This window comes from Nycticebus coucang, chromosome 9 (assembly GCF_027406575.1).
Source record: "Nycticebus coucang isolate mNycCou1 chromosome 9, mNycCou1.pri, whole genome shotgun sequence".
Taxonomy (NCBI): domain Eukaryota; kingdom Metazoa; phylum Chordata; class Mammalia; order Primates; family Lorisidae; genus Nycticebus; species Nycticebus coucang.
The window spans coordinates 90077292-90092234 of record NC_069788.1 but is presented as its reverse complement, the minus strand read 5'-3'; the positions used below and the strand labels follow the sequence as shown (position 1 = coordinate 90092234).

Here is a 14943-nt window from a genome sequence, read left to right as displayed (position 1 = left end):
GTGGCCCCTTGACCAAATCCAAACTTCATAGAACAAATCCCTAGGAAGGTCAGTTTGCCAGTTTCTTACAAAACTAAATGGACTCACCATATGTTCTAGGTATCAACCTTCTTGGTATTTACCCATAGAAGTTGAAAACACATCCACACAAAACCCACATATGAATATTTATAGCAACTTTGTTCATAATTACCCAAATTTGGAAGGAACAAGATGTTCCTCAATAGGCAGATGGATCAATACACTATGGTACATCCAAACAGTGGAACATTGTGCACAGTTAAAAAATGATCTATCAAGCCATGAAAAGACATGAGGAACCTTGACTGCATATTACTAAGTGAAAGAAGCCAATCGGAAAAGGTTGCATACTGTGTGATTCCAACTATATGACATTATGGAAAAGGCAAAACTATGGGAAAAGAAACAGGTCAGTAGCTGTTAAGGGTTGGGAGAAAAGAGGGATTGAATAGGTGGAGCACAGAAATTTTTAGGATAGTGAATTCAGTGTATGATACTGTAATGATAGATACATGTCACTATACATTTGTCTAAACCATAGAATGTACAACATCAAGAGTGAACCAACAGTGTCACACCACCAAGGGAAAAACAAAATTTTTTTAAAAAGAACTCTAATAAAAACTATGAACTCTGGGTGATAAGGCATCGATGTCTGTCATCAGGTGCAAAAAATGCACCACTGGAGGGAGAAGTTGATAGTGGCAGAAGCTATTCTTTGTGGGGGACGGGAGATAAGAGAAATCTTTGTACCTTCCACTCAATTTCGATGTGAACCTGAAACTGTTCTAAAAAAAAAAAAATTCTATTAAAAAATGGTGCTTGATTCTAGGAACAGAAATGGACTATGTGGAAGACAAATTATCCAGTGAGTTTGTGTTTAATAACCCAAACATCAAAGGAACTTGTGGCTGTGGGGAAAGCTTTAATATCTGAAACCTCAGGACTCCTTTGGCTATGAGCTCTAGCAACACTCATGGATGCGTTGGGGCTTACTGAAGAAATCATGTGATTGTCACCTGCTTAATGTGTGGCTCCCTTGTAAGGAAAATAAAGTGATGCATTTTGAAAATGAAACTAGTGTGTTAGATTCAGGAAGAAGTAATATTTGGATTCTGTGTAGGGGACAAAAGATGAAATGCCATCACTCTCTTTGGATTATTTTTCTTTTGTGGTAAAGAAGTCCTACCCTGCACCTAACTCGCTCTTGTACCCTTTCTTTTAGAGTCAGTTTTATTGGATTTGCCTTCCTGGGCACCTGTCAGTCTGTTCATGAAATGGACTGAATGGCTTGTATGTGCATCTCCCCTGCATTTTCCCCAATTAAATCGGTGTCTCCTAAAATTCAGAAATAGGAAGTCCTGTCTCCTCGTACTAGCATGGTGGTCCATTATTTTTTCACCCAATTTTGGCATAGCCTGTTTACATTTTTATCAAAAATTTCATTGTTGGATGTAAATTCGCATGCCCTTTAACAGTACTGACAGGATTTTCTTGGAAGGCAGCTATGCTCACCACTATACCACCAACGCAAGACAGGATTTTCTTGAACTATAGTGATGGTAGCAAATACTTGAACTACTTGTTTCTAAATCCATTGTATTTGTCACCCTAAATGTCCACGCAAAATGAGATCTCAGGCTGACTTTGATTCTTTTAGTTGAAAAGTCTCTTTTAAAAGCCATTTAACCCACCCCACTCAGTTCTGTATGTGAGGAGGCCAGTGGTCTTTCGTCCACCCTGGGGGGTGAGTGGGAACTCCACCACTTTCCCCTTCCTAGTGCCGTCTTCTCTGAGGCAGTCTGTTAAGGTAAACGGTGATCTGGCTTCTTTTCTGCTCAACATACTGATAGAATTTCTTTTTAATTTGATGAAGATCATATTAGTTTTATTTTGAGTGAGAAGAATCTTATTTTAAAACTCTTTTATGTGAATTACCATCTTGTTTCTTTAAACTTTGAAACTGGTTTATACTACCAGGGAAGACATTGTAGCAACCCAGAATTACTGGGAATGTAGTCATAATTGTGAAGGAAAACATGGGGATCTTTTCTTAAAATTCCCAATATGCGCACACTTTCTGGTTCTTCAGTCCAATTGCTGAAGTTTTTAAACAATATTTTAATCTAACATTTTTGACGTCAACATTTCTTTTAAAGTGTTCCTCTTGACACTTAGTTACTGATTTTCCTGGGTTTGACATATTAAATATTCTGTGAGATGACATGTATATTTTTCCCAAAAGCTGATTCTCATGAATTTGAGTAGCTGAGTTCTTTTGTTTGTTTTTATTTACTAAAATACCTGGCACACAATGCACCAAAACCTAGAGTGGTAGTTTTATATAAATGCTCATGACTTTGTATCATTAATATAATTATTGATCCATGTATAATTTGTGCAATATGGTGTAGGTATGTAGAGAGTGACTTATGAATAAAAAAAAAAAGTGGAAAAAAAATGGTGCTTGAACCATTAGATATCTATATTAAAAAAAACAACTAAAAGGGCGGTGCCTGTGGCTCAAGGAGTAGGGCGCCAGTCCCATATGCCGGAGGTGGCAGGTTCAAACCTAGCCCCGGCCAAAAAAAAAACAACCAAAAAACTGAACTTCAATTCTTATCTCACACTATGCACAAAATTAACTCAATGTGTATCAAAACCTAATTTAATAAAAACAAAAGCGACTACATTTCTGAAAATATATAAGGAAGTCTTTGTGATTTGGGAATAGATAAATATTTCTCCTAACCATAAAGAAAAAGTATTAACATATTGGACTTTATCAAAATGTAAAACTTCTGGGCTCAGAAATAAAACATTAAAAAGATAAAAGGCAGAACTTAAATATCTGTAATACATATACTGGAGAAAGGATATGTATCCAGAATACACAAAGAAGCCTTAGAAACTAACTTTAAAATAGAAAAAAAATTAAATATAAACTTCATAAAAGAAGACATACAAATAAGTATATGAAAAGATGTTTATTTGTTAGGGAAGTGGAAATTTAAAAGCAATAAGAGCAAATGCACACAAGGAATTAACCACTTCACACCCACTAGAATGTCCAAAATTAGGAAGACTCACAATATCAAGTATGTGAGAACATGGAGCAGGTCTTCAGAATCTTCATTCTTTAATCCTCATACATCCCTGATAGAAATGCAAAAAAAAAAAAAGTTTAAACAAAATTTGCCTGCTTTTTAAATATACACCTATGGTGCATCTTAGAATGGGTACAGGCGAAACTTACTAAAGGCAGAATACAAATGTCTACATACAACAACTAAGAAAATGCCATGGCGGCTACGTTGAACAGTTTGATGAGAATATTTCAGATTGTATATGAAACCAGCATGTTGTACCCCTTGACTGCACTAATGTACACAGCTATGATTTAACAATAAAGAATAAAAACAAAAAAACAAAACAAAACAAAAATAAATAAATATACACTAACTGTATGATCTAGCAGTAAGAATTTACTGAAAAGAAATGAAAACTATGTCCACACACAGACTTACACGTGAATACTCACAGCAGCTTTATGTGTAATATATAAAACTTGGAAAAAATCTTCATGCCTATCAGCTGATATTATGGTTAAACAAATTTTGGCATATCCATGCAATGCCAGTCAGAAATAAAAAGAAATAGAGTATTGATATACACAACATGGAGTCAAAGAAGCCAAACAAGAAAGTAAATGCTCCATGATTCCAATTTAAATAAATTCTACAACATGCAAACTTGACAGGGGGCAAATTAGTGGAGAGGTACACACGTCAAAACTTTAGCATTGTACAGCTTATTTTGTACAAATTACACCTTCATAAAATCAATTTAAAAAGAGATAAAGTCAGCTCTCATTAACCTTTTCTTCCTCTCTTAGGTTAACATCTTAGTGTGTTCTGTGAGTCTGACTCTCCCTGTGTTACTTTCAGATGACTCATTCCGGACTCGTAATGCCAGTAGTGTTCCAACTTCTTTTTCTCCTAGTACGCCCTTAGCAAGTACCTCCCGTGGGACAGCTAACTCACTTGATCCCAAGAGCAGTGGAAGTAAAGACACACAACCACGGAAGGCTACCTTGTAAGTAATCAAGTGATGTCCTACCTGGTGTGCTGTCTACTCTTTTTTCTTAGTACACTTTCCTCACCTCTTAAATACCTTCCAAAGAATAGAAAATGTCTATAATGAAGAAATGTTGTAAGTTCAAAGGGATTATTATCACATGTGACTCTGTTATGTGCGGTAGTTTATATAGGATGATTTAGATCTAGCAAAGGCATTGTAACCTTAAGTAATCAAAAGAAACATTTAAACAGCTCTCACTAATATCTGAGATCTATTTTTTTTTCTATGAAATGTTTACATGCAGGAAATGTATCTCTGAGATGACAACCCTTTAAACATCTAGCTGAAATATCCTATATTCAATCAGCTGATGTCACTTAAGGAACCCAGAGTTCCGGTCTTATAAATTGGACATATTTATAGATTATAGTTGTGCCTTCAAGTTCAGGTTATAAAGGGCCTATATTCTCTTTTCCCCCAACAGCTCCTATTTTATGCACTTTTGTGTCTTGTTTGATTTGTTGAAGTCTTTGTTTCCGCTAGCTTAAAAAATTTAAGTGTAATATCATAAAAATCACCATGGTAGAGACTACATCAAGGTATAAATGATATACCAGGATGCCCAAACAATAGTTAACAGGTTTGCTGCTTCATTCACAGTACCTGAGCTTCCACTAAGAATAGATTTTAAACAAGGTTTAGATTTTCTTTTAAAGTTATTTTCACTCAATTCATGGGTGTTTTCAAATAGTTTCTCAAATGCCATCTTTTTGCAGAAACTCTAGGCTGGAGTCCCTTTTAGCACGGAACTATATTTTAATTTATTTCAAATTCCGATTGGCCCTTGGGTATATGCCAATATAGCTGTATACACCCAACTTCATTCAGAGTTTAGAAAAAAATCTATTCAATTGAGTTTAAAAGTTTACTTTTAAACTCAATTCAATAGAAAAAGTAAAACTATATAATACAAAAAGCAGTAGTAATAGAAGAAAGTCATAGTATTGCATATTAGTGGCGTTAATACTGTACTTTTATTTATAGAGAATACTCTTTACCTATGCAATTATTGCTCTAATAGTTATACTACGGAAGTTCCATTTAAAACTCGTGAGAGTAGAAGCAGACAGGGTAGTGGCCTACTGAGAGCTCTGACCTGGGGTCTTGTGTGCCTAGGTTCCAGCAGCTGCTAAGCTGCTGTGCACATGTCAGCTCAGCACTCTGGGCCTCACTGTGCACATCTGTCACGTGACAGGGCCAATTCCCAGTTCAGCTTCTAAGTTGCCTTCCAGCTCTGGCATCCTGACATCCTTTTCTCTCTCTAACAATATTAGAAGTAATGCATTTTCGTCACTTATTTTTCTAAACACCTTTGGGATTTTTTAAAGTAAAGACCATTGAAACCTAATATATTTATGCCAGCTCTCTATTTCAGATTCTTATCTTTGTCTGTTCTTTCTTTGTTGAGCATGAATTTCCTTTTTATAGACTGAATTTTCTCTTGTTAAATATATAACAGTTATATGATCAATTATATTTGTATATCTAATTGGTGATTTCAAGATGAATCTAGAAACAAATGCTCTGGTAACAAATCATATCAGGTTTGTTTCTTCTCTTCTGATTCTGAGGGAGGAGTGTTGGTATCCATAGCTGTTTTTTTGGCATGTGACTACTTATATAAGTCCATAACTTTATTTCCATATAGTGTGGCTCTAATATGGACTCCTTCATGAGTGTACACTGCCACATAGCTGGAATAGGTGGTTAATATCTTTTATGCATTGGTCTTTTTTCTGAGAAGAATTACACACAATTTAGAGCCATGTCATATCCACATGAACATATGTTCCTTTTATTTAAAATAAACCTATGAAGTGATTTCAGAAACTATTAATTATCTCAGTTTTAGCTTCTCAAAAAAATTCCATGCAGTACCTTCTCTAGGCTTTCAGTGTTAAAGATGATAACATCTGGCATTTAGGAAAATTACTCTCTTAAAGGAAGTACAGGTATGCATTATGTCTTGGAATTAAGAACAGATAAATCATATATACTTAGGACTGTAATTTCTGTTATACAAAATTTAAAATGTAGGGAAGGTTGCATAAATTAAATTGAATGCTATGTTAAGAATACTTAGGATTTTTCACAATTAAAGGTAATTCCAAGGCTAGGCGTGGTGGCTCACGCCTGCAATCCTAGCACTCTGGGAAGCCAATGCGGGTGGATTGCCTGAACTCACAGGTTCAAGATTAGTCTGAGCAAGGGCGAGATCCCATCTCTACAAGTAGCCAGGCATTGTGGTGGGCACCTGTAGTCTCAGCTACTTGGGAGGCGGAGGCAAGAGAATCACTGGAGCCCAAGAGTTTGAGGTTGCTGTGAGCTATGATGCCATGGCACTGTACTGAGGGTGACAAAGTGAGAAGAGAGAAAGGTAATTTCAAGTAATCTTTAATTCATTTTTGCCCTTAATTAGAATTCTCATATGCAAGTACTAAGTTTATTCAAGGTAAATTATCTGTATTTTTAAAATTTACTTTGTAAGCATTATATGATAATTTTTTAAAATCTTCTTTTTCTCTCTTCCTTCCCCTCTCCGCCCTCCCCCTTCCCCTCTTTCTGCTTTTCTTTCTTCCTAAGAAAATCCAGAAAATCTAATCCTTAAATCAACTGCTTGATGAAGGAGGCAAAACAAAGACAGCTGGAGATAATGTGACTGAGGACAAAAGCTAAAGCAATGGCTCGGCTTTTTTTTTTTTTTTTTTTAATACAGGAATGAAAAAAGAGACATAATGGCAGCTGATGTTAAACTTTCCATATTTGAAATTAGATTCCCTAAGAGTTCTAATATATATTTCTTGAATAATAATGTGGTTACAGAATTCCAATGTTACAGTGAAGTATAATGAAAAACAACTTTAGGAATGTGCTTTACTGCTGCAAAAGAGATAAATCTGCCTTCATTTGTGCAGGAAACCAGCTATTTAATTGTTCTAGAGTTTTAGCATTTAAAAATTGTCCAAATCCCCTGAAATTGTGCTAGCTAGCTAATCACTCAAAAGGAGGCTTTGGAAAGTAAGAAAGTTACCGCTTTTTCTCACAACTCTCCAAGGCCTATTGAAAAGTCATGCTGAAAGGGTACAAACCGCTGTCTGCAGTTTTATCAGTCCTATGATTGCCGTAACGATATGCTGTACCTGGACATGCCCAGATATAAATTTGGCAATGAAAATCTATAAGATTTCTGATAACGCTGAGCTATAAATACCTTGAAAATAATAGATTGATGATTTCCTTTATTTCCTAGAAGAATTTATTTTATAAATACTTTGTTTACATTTTAGATTGTATTTGTCCTTAATTTAAAATGATGAATCTAGTTTGAATCGGCTGTTATTACAAGCTATCATGCTTAAGCTATGTCAACAGCATTTATTTGTACCAATGCTAATATTTCCATCAAAATTTGCCTGTGGAACGTATCCAGTTCTTAATTTTAAAATTCGGTTCTTGAGATATACTGTATGAAGCTATTGTCAGCTTCTCAATTTCAAAATGCAATCAGCATATAACTATATTGATATTAGAAAATATTTGTTTTTTAAAATATATTGATATATGACAAAGATGATCGAATCTGTGAATGCATATGTGTGTGTGGTTACTTTTTATAATGTGAAATAATGAATAACGAATTTACTCAAAATAAAACATAGGTTAATGAGATACCTGTGTTTGTGAAAAAAGTTTTAAATACTTTTCCTGCAGTTTTTATTCTAGAATTAAAAAGTAAGACAATTCATTTTTAAGTAATGAGTAAGAGACATGCACCAATGCCAACTATACTGAAGAGGACAGTTACTCAGTGTGAAACTTTTTTGTGCTATTTTTTTCCCCCTTTTTTCATCCATATGGCCTCTTTTGGGCTATTTTTAGTGATTCTTTTCTTTCTTCTTTTAAATGTCAAAATATTTGGGGGGTATGAATATTTTCGGTTACATGGATCACTTTTAAAATGCTTGAGTCATGGTTGTAAATGTACCCATCACCTAGATAGTCTTCATCGTACCCGTTAGGTAGGTTTTTGCCCATCCTCTCGTCCTCCTTCCCCCTGATTGATTTCCATTAAGTTTTACTTCCCTCTAAGCCAGTGGTTCTCAACCTTCCTAAGGCCGCAACCCTTTAATACAGTTAGTTCCTCATGTTGTGGTGACCCCCAACCATAAATTATTTTCGTTGCTACTACATAACCGTAATTTTGCTATTTTTATGAATCATAATATAAATATCTGATATGCAGGATGTATTTAGGCGACCCCTGTGAAAGGGTCGTTTGACTCCCAAAGGGGTCACGACCCACAGGTTGAGAACCGCTGCAAGCACATGAGTACTCCTCAGTTAGTTTCAATTTAGTAGTGAGTACATCTGATCTTTGTTTTTCCATTCTTTAGATATTTCACTTAAGATAATGGTCTCTAGTTCCATCTAAATTATTGTGAAAGGCATTATGTCATCCTTCGTGGCTGGGTAGTATTCCATGGTATACATATAGTCAAGAATTAACAGGCATTTCGGTTGATTCACATCTTTGCAGTTGTGAATTATGCTGCAATAAACATTTGATTACAGATGTCATTGGATAAAATGAGTTCAGTAGCAGAATTGCTGAATTAAATGATACTTCTTTTAGTTCTTTGAAGGTGTCTCCATACAGTTTTCCATAGAGGTTGTACTGGTTTGCAGTCCCACCAGCAGTGTAGAGCACTCATTTTTCTCTTCATCCCCGCCAGCATCTGTTATTCTAGGACTTTTTAATAAAAGTCCAAATTGTTGCAAAAAGCATTAAAATATCACTTAAGATGATATCTCATTGTGGTTTAATTTGCCTTTCCCTGATGATTAATGATATTGAGCATTTTTCATGTGTGTTGGCCATTTGTCTATGTTCTTTTGAAAAACTTCTGTTCATGTCTTTTGGCCACTTTTTGATGGGTTGATTTTTTTTTTTCTTGCTAGTTAGCTTGAGTTCTTTGTGTATTCTGCAAATATTTTCTGCAAATATTTTCTCCCATTCTGTAGTTTGTCTATTTGCTTTATTGATTATTTCCTTAGCTGTGTAGAAGCTTGTTAAATAAGTCCCATTCTTTGTTGTTGTTGTTGTTGTTGTTGTTATTGCCATTGGGGTCTTCCTCATAAAATCTTTGCCTGGGCTGATCTAGAAGAGTTTTTCTAACATTTTCTTCTGAAATTATTATGGTTTCATGCCTGATATTTAAGTCATTTATCCTCTTGAATTAATTTTTGTGAGTGGTGAGAGGGTACAGATCCTGTTTTATTCTTCTCGCATATCGTTATCCAATTTTTTCAGCACCATTTATGGAATAGGGATTATTTTCCCCAGTATATATTTTTTTCTGCTTTGTGAAAGATCAGTTGCCTATATGTGGATAGTTTTACATCTGAGTTTTCTATTTTGTTCCATTGGTCTATTTTTAATATTCTTCACCAAAGGATAATCAGGTAAGTGGAATTGTTCATTTTTTTAGAAGTTAAAATTTGGTAGGTATCAGAAACTTGCTAGTACTGGTTAAAGGTATTCAAAACATTCTCTGTGGATTTCATGTACCTGTTTTAATTATGTCTCCTATTAGCATCAATAATGTGAAATTGAGGCTCAGTGCCTATAGCTCAGCAGCTAGGGCACCAGCCCCATACACCAGAGCTGGCGGGTTAGAATCCAGCCCAGGCCTGCCAAACAACAATAACAACTACAACCAAAACATAGCTGGGTGTTGTGGCGGGCACCTGTAGTCCCAGCTACTTGGGAGGCTGAGGCAAGACAATCGCTTAAGCCCAAGAGTTGGAGTTGCTATGAGCTATGATGCCATGGCACTCTACCAAGGGTAACATAGTAAGACTCTGTCTCAAATAATAATAATAATAATGTGGAATTGAATATACTATGATCTGGGGAATTTGGTTCATAACAGGACATCAAAGCTGCATCAGTTTTTCTAGTACTTTGATTCAGAGTTGGTATTCAATCTATTACTTTAAGATAGAGAATTTCAATTTGTTTGTTAAATAATAAATCTAAAGTTATAAGCTTTTATTTTCTCATCATGCAAGTGGGAGAAGTGGAAACTGAGTTGACAGAAAAAAATCACTATTATTAAGTTGAGGAATATAGAGAAGTCAATTTCTAGGCACTAAATTATCAATTAAAGTAGTTAATCAAAATTACTGTTGGAGGTTTTTTTTTTCCCACAGAACATAATTCCTAAAATCTTTGAAATATACTTCCAAGGACACATATATAGAAACAGAAGAAAGAAAAAAATGGTGACAATTATGGATATCTACACATATTTCCATTTATACCAGAAACTAGATTAGTACGCTTGCAAAAGTTCTGTTTAACAGCTTTCAAATCAGTCTTTTAATTGTATGACAAAGAAAGATCTCCCTCCAACTGCAGGGCAAAAGGGACATCTTCTTCATCTTTTTTTTTTTTTTTTTAATTATTAAAACTTCTCTTTTTAAGAATGTGTCCTAGAATTTCACAAGTTAGCACTACAATCAAAAAACAAGCAGAACTTAATGTTACTGCAGAAATGGAGATAGGGATAAAAAGGATTTTACTTGATAGAGGTAAAATAAGGAACATGTAGAATTTTTCTTCTACAATTTCATACCCATTTTCAAAATCACTTCTAGTTTGACTTCCTGAGCTTGGATATTCTGGAACGATGAATCCATTTTGCCATGCATTTAAGTGGGCATATGAGAAATCTTTGAAGTGATAGGAAATAGGCTTCTCACCTTGTATGAGTTTTACAGTGATGATAAAACAAATTAGATTAATTCCATAACCCATTCTCAGTGGTTACAGCATGTGTAACTCAGTGGTTACAGTGTGTGCGTGCACGCACATGGGTATGTGTGAGTCTATCTAGGAACAATTTTTAGAACTTGACACATACATAGGGAAGACGTGTACAACGTTCAGAGTTTTTCCTCCTCAGTGGGAAATTGAATTTTTGTGTGTGTGTATGTGTGAGGTAAATTATATTTTTCATTATTCTACATTATTTCACCATGCATTTATGCTTGGGAAATCTGAAACTGAGTTTCTTAGAAACTTCTGCAAGCAACTATGGGAGAACATTAAAAAATATTTTTAAAATAGAGAACAGGGCCATGTTCAGCCTTAAAGAGTAATATATTAGATGTAATTGTTATGATGTTGTTGCTTTGCAGTGATTGTGGTGAGAAGAAGGTAGGGGTTTGATCTGCATGCTATATGAACTCCTCAATAATAATGAACCTTTTAATAACTGGGTTTGGCCATATTTATTTCAGAGGATATTGCATTCTGATGCTCTGTTTTCTGAATTTCATTTCTTAAAAGTGGGAAATTGGACTGAACCCTCTTTTATTTCTCTTTCTACTGTTTTTTTCCACAAACAAACCTAATGGAACAAAAACAAGTCACTTAAAATGTCCTTTGAAGTTAGTCTTCTACCTTTGTCTCTCTTCCTGGGGCCTAGAATTGCCTGGCCCTTTATGAATGTCAATCATGCTCTTGGAAGGAAGACAGGAGCCAAGGAATGTCCAGATTTTAGAATGATGGAAAGTCAGTATTTAGACTATCTCTTATTATTACCTATTCACATTACTTTGATTTATATTAGTAATAGGACAACTAATCAATAAATTAATTTAGGTATATTTAAACATGAGACAGCAAACAAATCCAATTAGGCATTTAGTCAACACAGTTGATAATATAAGTTAGCTCTATTTTTGTGATTCTCTGAATTTATTACTAAAATGTTTCTTGTTTCTATGACAGAAAATGACTGCTTAAGAAAGTTTCAGGGGCATTTGCTATTATTCTTCACCTGAGGGCAAAGTCTATGCTTATATTCTGTTTAGCCATGGTGGGTAACTGCAAGCTGAGTGCAGACTGCCTGTTTAGCTGTACCCCATCAGATGTTTCATATAGAAAGAAGGAAGAGTGAAAAGGGCTTGACAGGGACAAGACTCAGGAGAGGCAGCCCTCTGACTCTGCCATTGCCACCCTAGGTGATCTTGGACAAATATTTTCCTTTCTCTGAAGTGTAAGGTGTGGTAGACATCCTGCTAAGGCACACAATACCATAAGGGCCTATGAAGATGTTTTACTTCTGACAGTAAGCGGACTTCAACTGCATTGGTATAAAGATGAATATAGTCCAGAATAAATTCATCTTTAACCTATGTAGTCACTTAATTTTTAATACACAGAGTATGCAAAAAAAAGTATATACATTTTAAGAAAGGAAAAAACTGTTAAAATCCGATTGTAAGAGGGACTTTACCTCTTACAAATGCAATCAGTGTAACCTGGTTTCTTGTGCCCTCAATGAATCCCCAAGAATTAAAAAAAAAAAAACGTTAAAATCATAATACTCAGTATATAATGATAACAAAAGATGAATACAAGTCATATTCGAGTATCTCTTATAATTGTCAAAGTCAAACGTGACTTGAGTATTTGAATCTTAATAGTTTTTTCCTTTCCTAAAATGTGTATACATGTTTTTGGCACCTTCTGTATATTTTTATGAAGGAAGTGGTCCATGAAGGCAAAAGTGCCTAAGTCCCATGAAAGTCGTAATGTGTCCTTGTACCTGGGTCCCTATTTGTTTCCTTTATAAAACAAAGGTATTGAACCAATGCCTCTGTCAAGTGAGTTGAGGTCCCATGAAGGGGAATGGGCTGCATCAAGGCAGATGCTGTGATCAAGACTGATTAGAGCTATTTTCTTCTAATTTTAGTCAGCAAGAAATGATTCCATAACAGATTAAAATAAAACACCTATGTTGCACCAGAGAGAAGAGAGAAAAGCACATGACTCAGGGAGAATGTGTACATGTCTTCCTCTCCTAGGCTTTACCTTGATATGGTGTTCTGAGATACTGTTTTTCTATAGTTATGTGAGGAACAGAGAAAGCTAAAAATACTCTACCCAGGTAGGCTTCAGCCAGATAACTAAGGATCTTACTAATAGATTTAAACTACCAAACTAATTGCACAAACATCTTCTTAAAATCATATATCAATTTAATACTTTTATGGTAGTCTCCTTATCTACAGTTTTTCTTTCCTCAGGTTCAGTTACCTGTGGTCATTCTTGGTCTGAAAATACTAAATGGAAAATTCCAGAAATAAAGCAATTCGTCGGTTTAAAATTATGTGCTGTTCTAAGTAGCATGATGAAATCTCTCGCCATCCTGCTCTGTTCCACCTGGGATGTGAATCATCCCTTTGTCTGCTAGCACCTGTGAGTCACTGAGTAGCTGGCTGGATGATCAGATTGACTGTCATGATCACAGTGCTTCTGTTCCAGTAACTCTTATTTCACTTAGTTTTGTATTAGTTATTGTTAATCTCTTACAGAGAGATTTGTCAATTAAGCTTTATTATAGGTGTGAATGTGTAGGGCAAAATATAGTGTATCTATGATTCAGTATTGGCCAGGGTTTCAGACACCCACTAGGGGTCTTAGAAGATAACCCCTACAGATAAGGGAGCACTGCTGTGTTTATCTGAGAGCCATCTGAACACTGTAGCAGAAGGCAAAGGGGATGCACTTCTGTCACCTAGTGCCAGTATCCATGTGGCTTCAGGTACCTCAGATTGAGCATTGACTATATAGCACAAAGTACTTTTTCATGTCATGGATCATTGGAGAGTCAGATTCAACACCCTGTTCACAAATGGTGTCTTCACAGATCATGAAATGAAATGGCTGGTCCACTTTGACAATGGGAGCTGCGGAATGAGCAATAATCTCTGGCAGGATTCCTGACACTGCCTCAGCTCCTTTTTCATGTACTTCAGTCATTGCTCTTTGTAAAACCTGGGAAAGGAAGTAATGTGGAAGACCATTTGTGTGGCAGTAGAGAGGGAATTAATTGAGGACCTTGAAATTCTTCACAGTGGTCCTACCCTTCGGGCCATGCTCCTGGGATTCAGCTGCATGGGACCCATCTACATTAAGAAGGATGGTCTGGGGTTGTGTTCGGAACTCCCACAAGGGTCTCAAATGATACCAGGAGGCTTCAGAAACCAACTCTGTAATATTGCGGAATACATGAAATACATTCTGGGCATGGGTTCAGGGACTCTGTAACCAGCCGATTTATTATAAAATAAACACATATTTATTGAGCATAATTCTATGCTACTGATTCTTGAGCTGATCTGGTGCTCCTAAAAGGTTTTTCAGGTGTCTGGATCCCTTGATTTTCCTCTGGCAGACAAGGTGGGGCAGGGCATGATTAGTCTTCTGTAGCACCTTTCCAGTTTCCTATAATACTCGGTGTTCCCTGAGACATTTCCTGGGCAAGCTCAGAGGGCACCCCAAAACCTTCCTGACCTCTGGCTGCCTATATTCCAGCGGTCTGCTGTGTTTGGGAGGCCCTTTTATCCAGGAACATAATGTAATATGAGTGATGTTATCTATACAATTACTGTATTATAAGAGTAACATCAGTGTAATAAATACCTGGAAATTCACTAATTTCCTACAGTGAAAATTGACTCCCCAGAGCAAACAGAGGGGAATTATTCAATGGCTTACAATCTAAACTTCCTGAGGATGCTTTGTAAAATAGCAGAGAATTTCTTCGATTTTTCATGTGTTCACAGCAGAAGCTCTTCCAGGTACTGGTCTACAGGATTGTTAGTTTTAATTGTTTTACCTTCACTGAGATGGTAAGGCCTGATTATAGGCCAAGGTCACCCTATTGGGTCCACTTCAGTGGATGCCATTTTTAATCTCTCTTGGAA

General features: G+C 35.8%; 1 protein-coding gene across 6 annotated transcripts in view; it reads left to right on the top strand.

Moving 5' to 3' along the window:
• The window catches only part of PPP4R4 (protein phosphatase 4 regulatory subunit 4), a 134085-nt gene extending 119680 nt beyond the window's left edge, over window positions 1-14405 (top strand). For 4 of the 6 annotated variants that reach the window (XM_053602815.1, XM_053602822.1, XM_053602819.1 and 1 more), the window contains 2 exons: window positions 3969-4116; window positions 6745-7752. In XM_053602815.1, coding sequence (XP_053458790.1) covers window positions 3969-4116; window positions 6745-6769 — 173 coding nt within the window. In that variant the 3' untranslated portion in view covers window positions 6770-7752. Of the gene's footprint in view, window positions 1-3968; window positions 4117-6744; window positions 7753-13883 lie in introns of those variants that run through there. The other 2 variants (XM_053602817.1, XM_053602818.1) reach the window with 2 other exon arrangements.
• The last annotated feature ends 538 nt before the right edge of the window (window positions 14406-14943 follow it).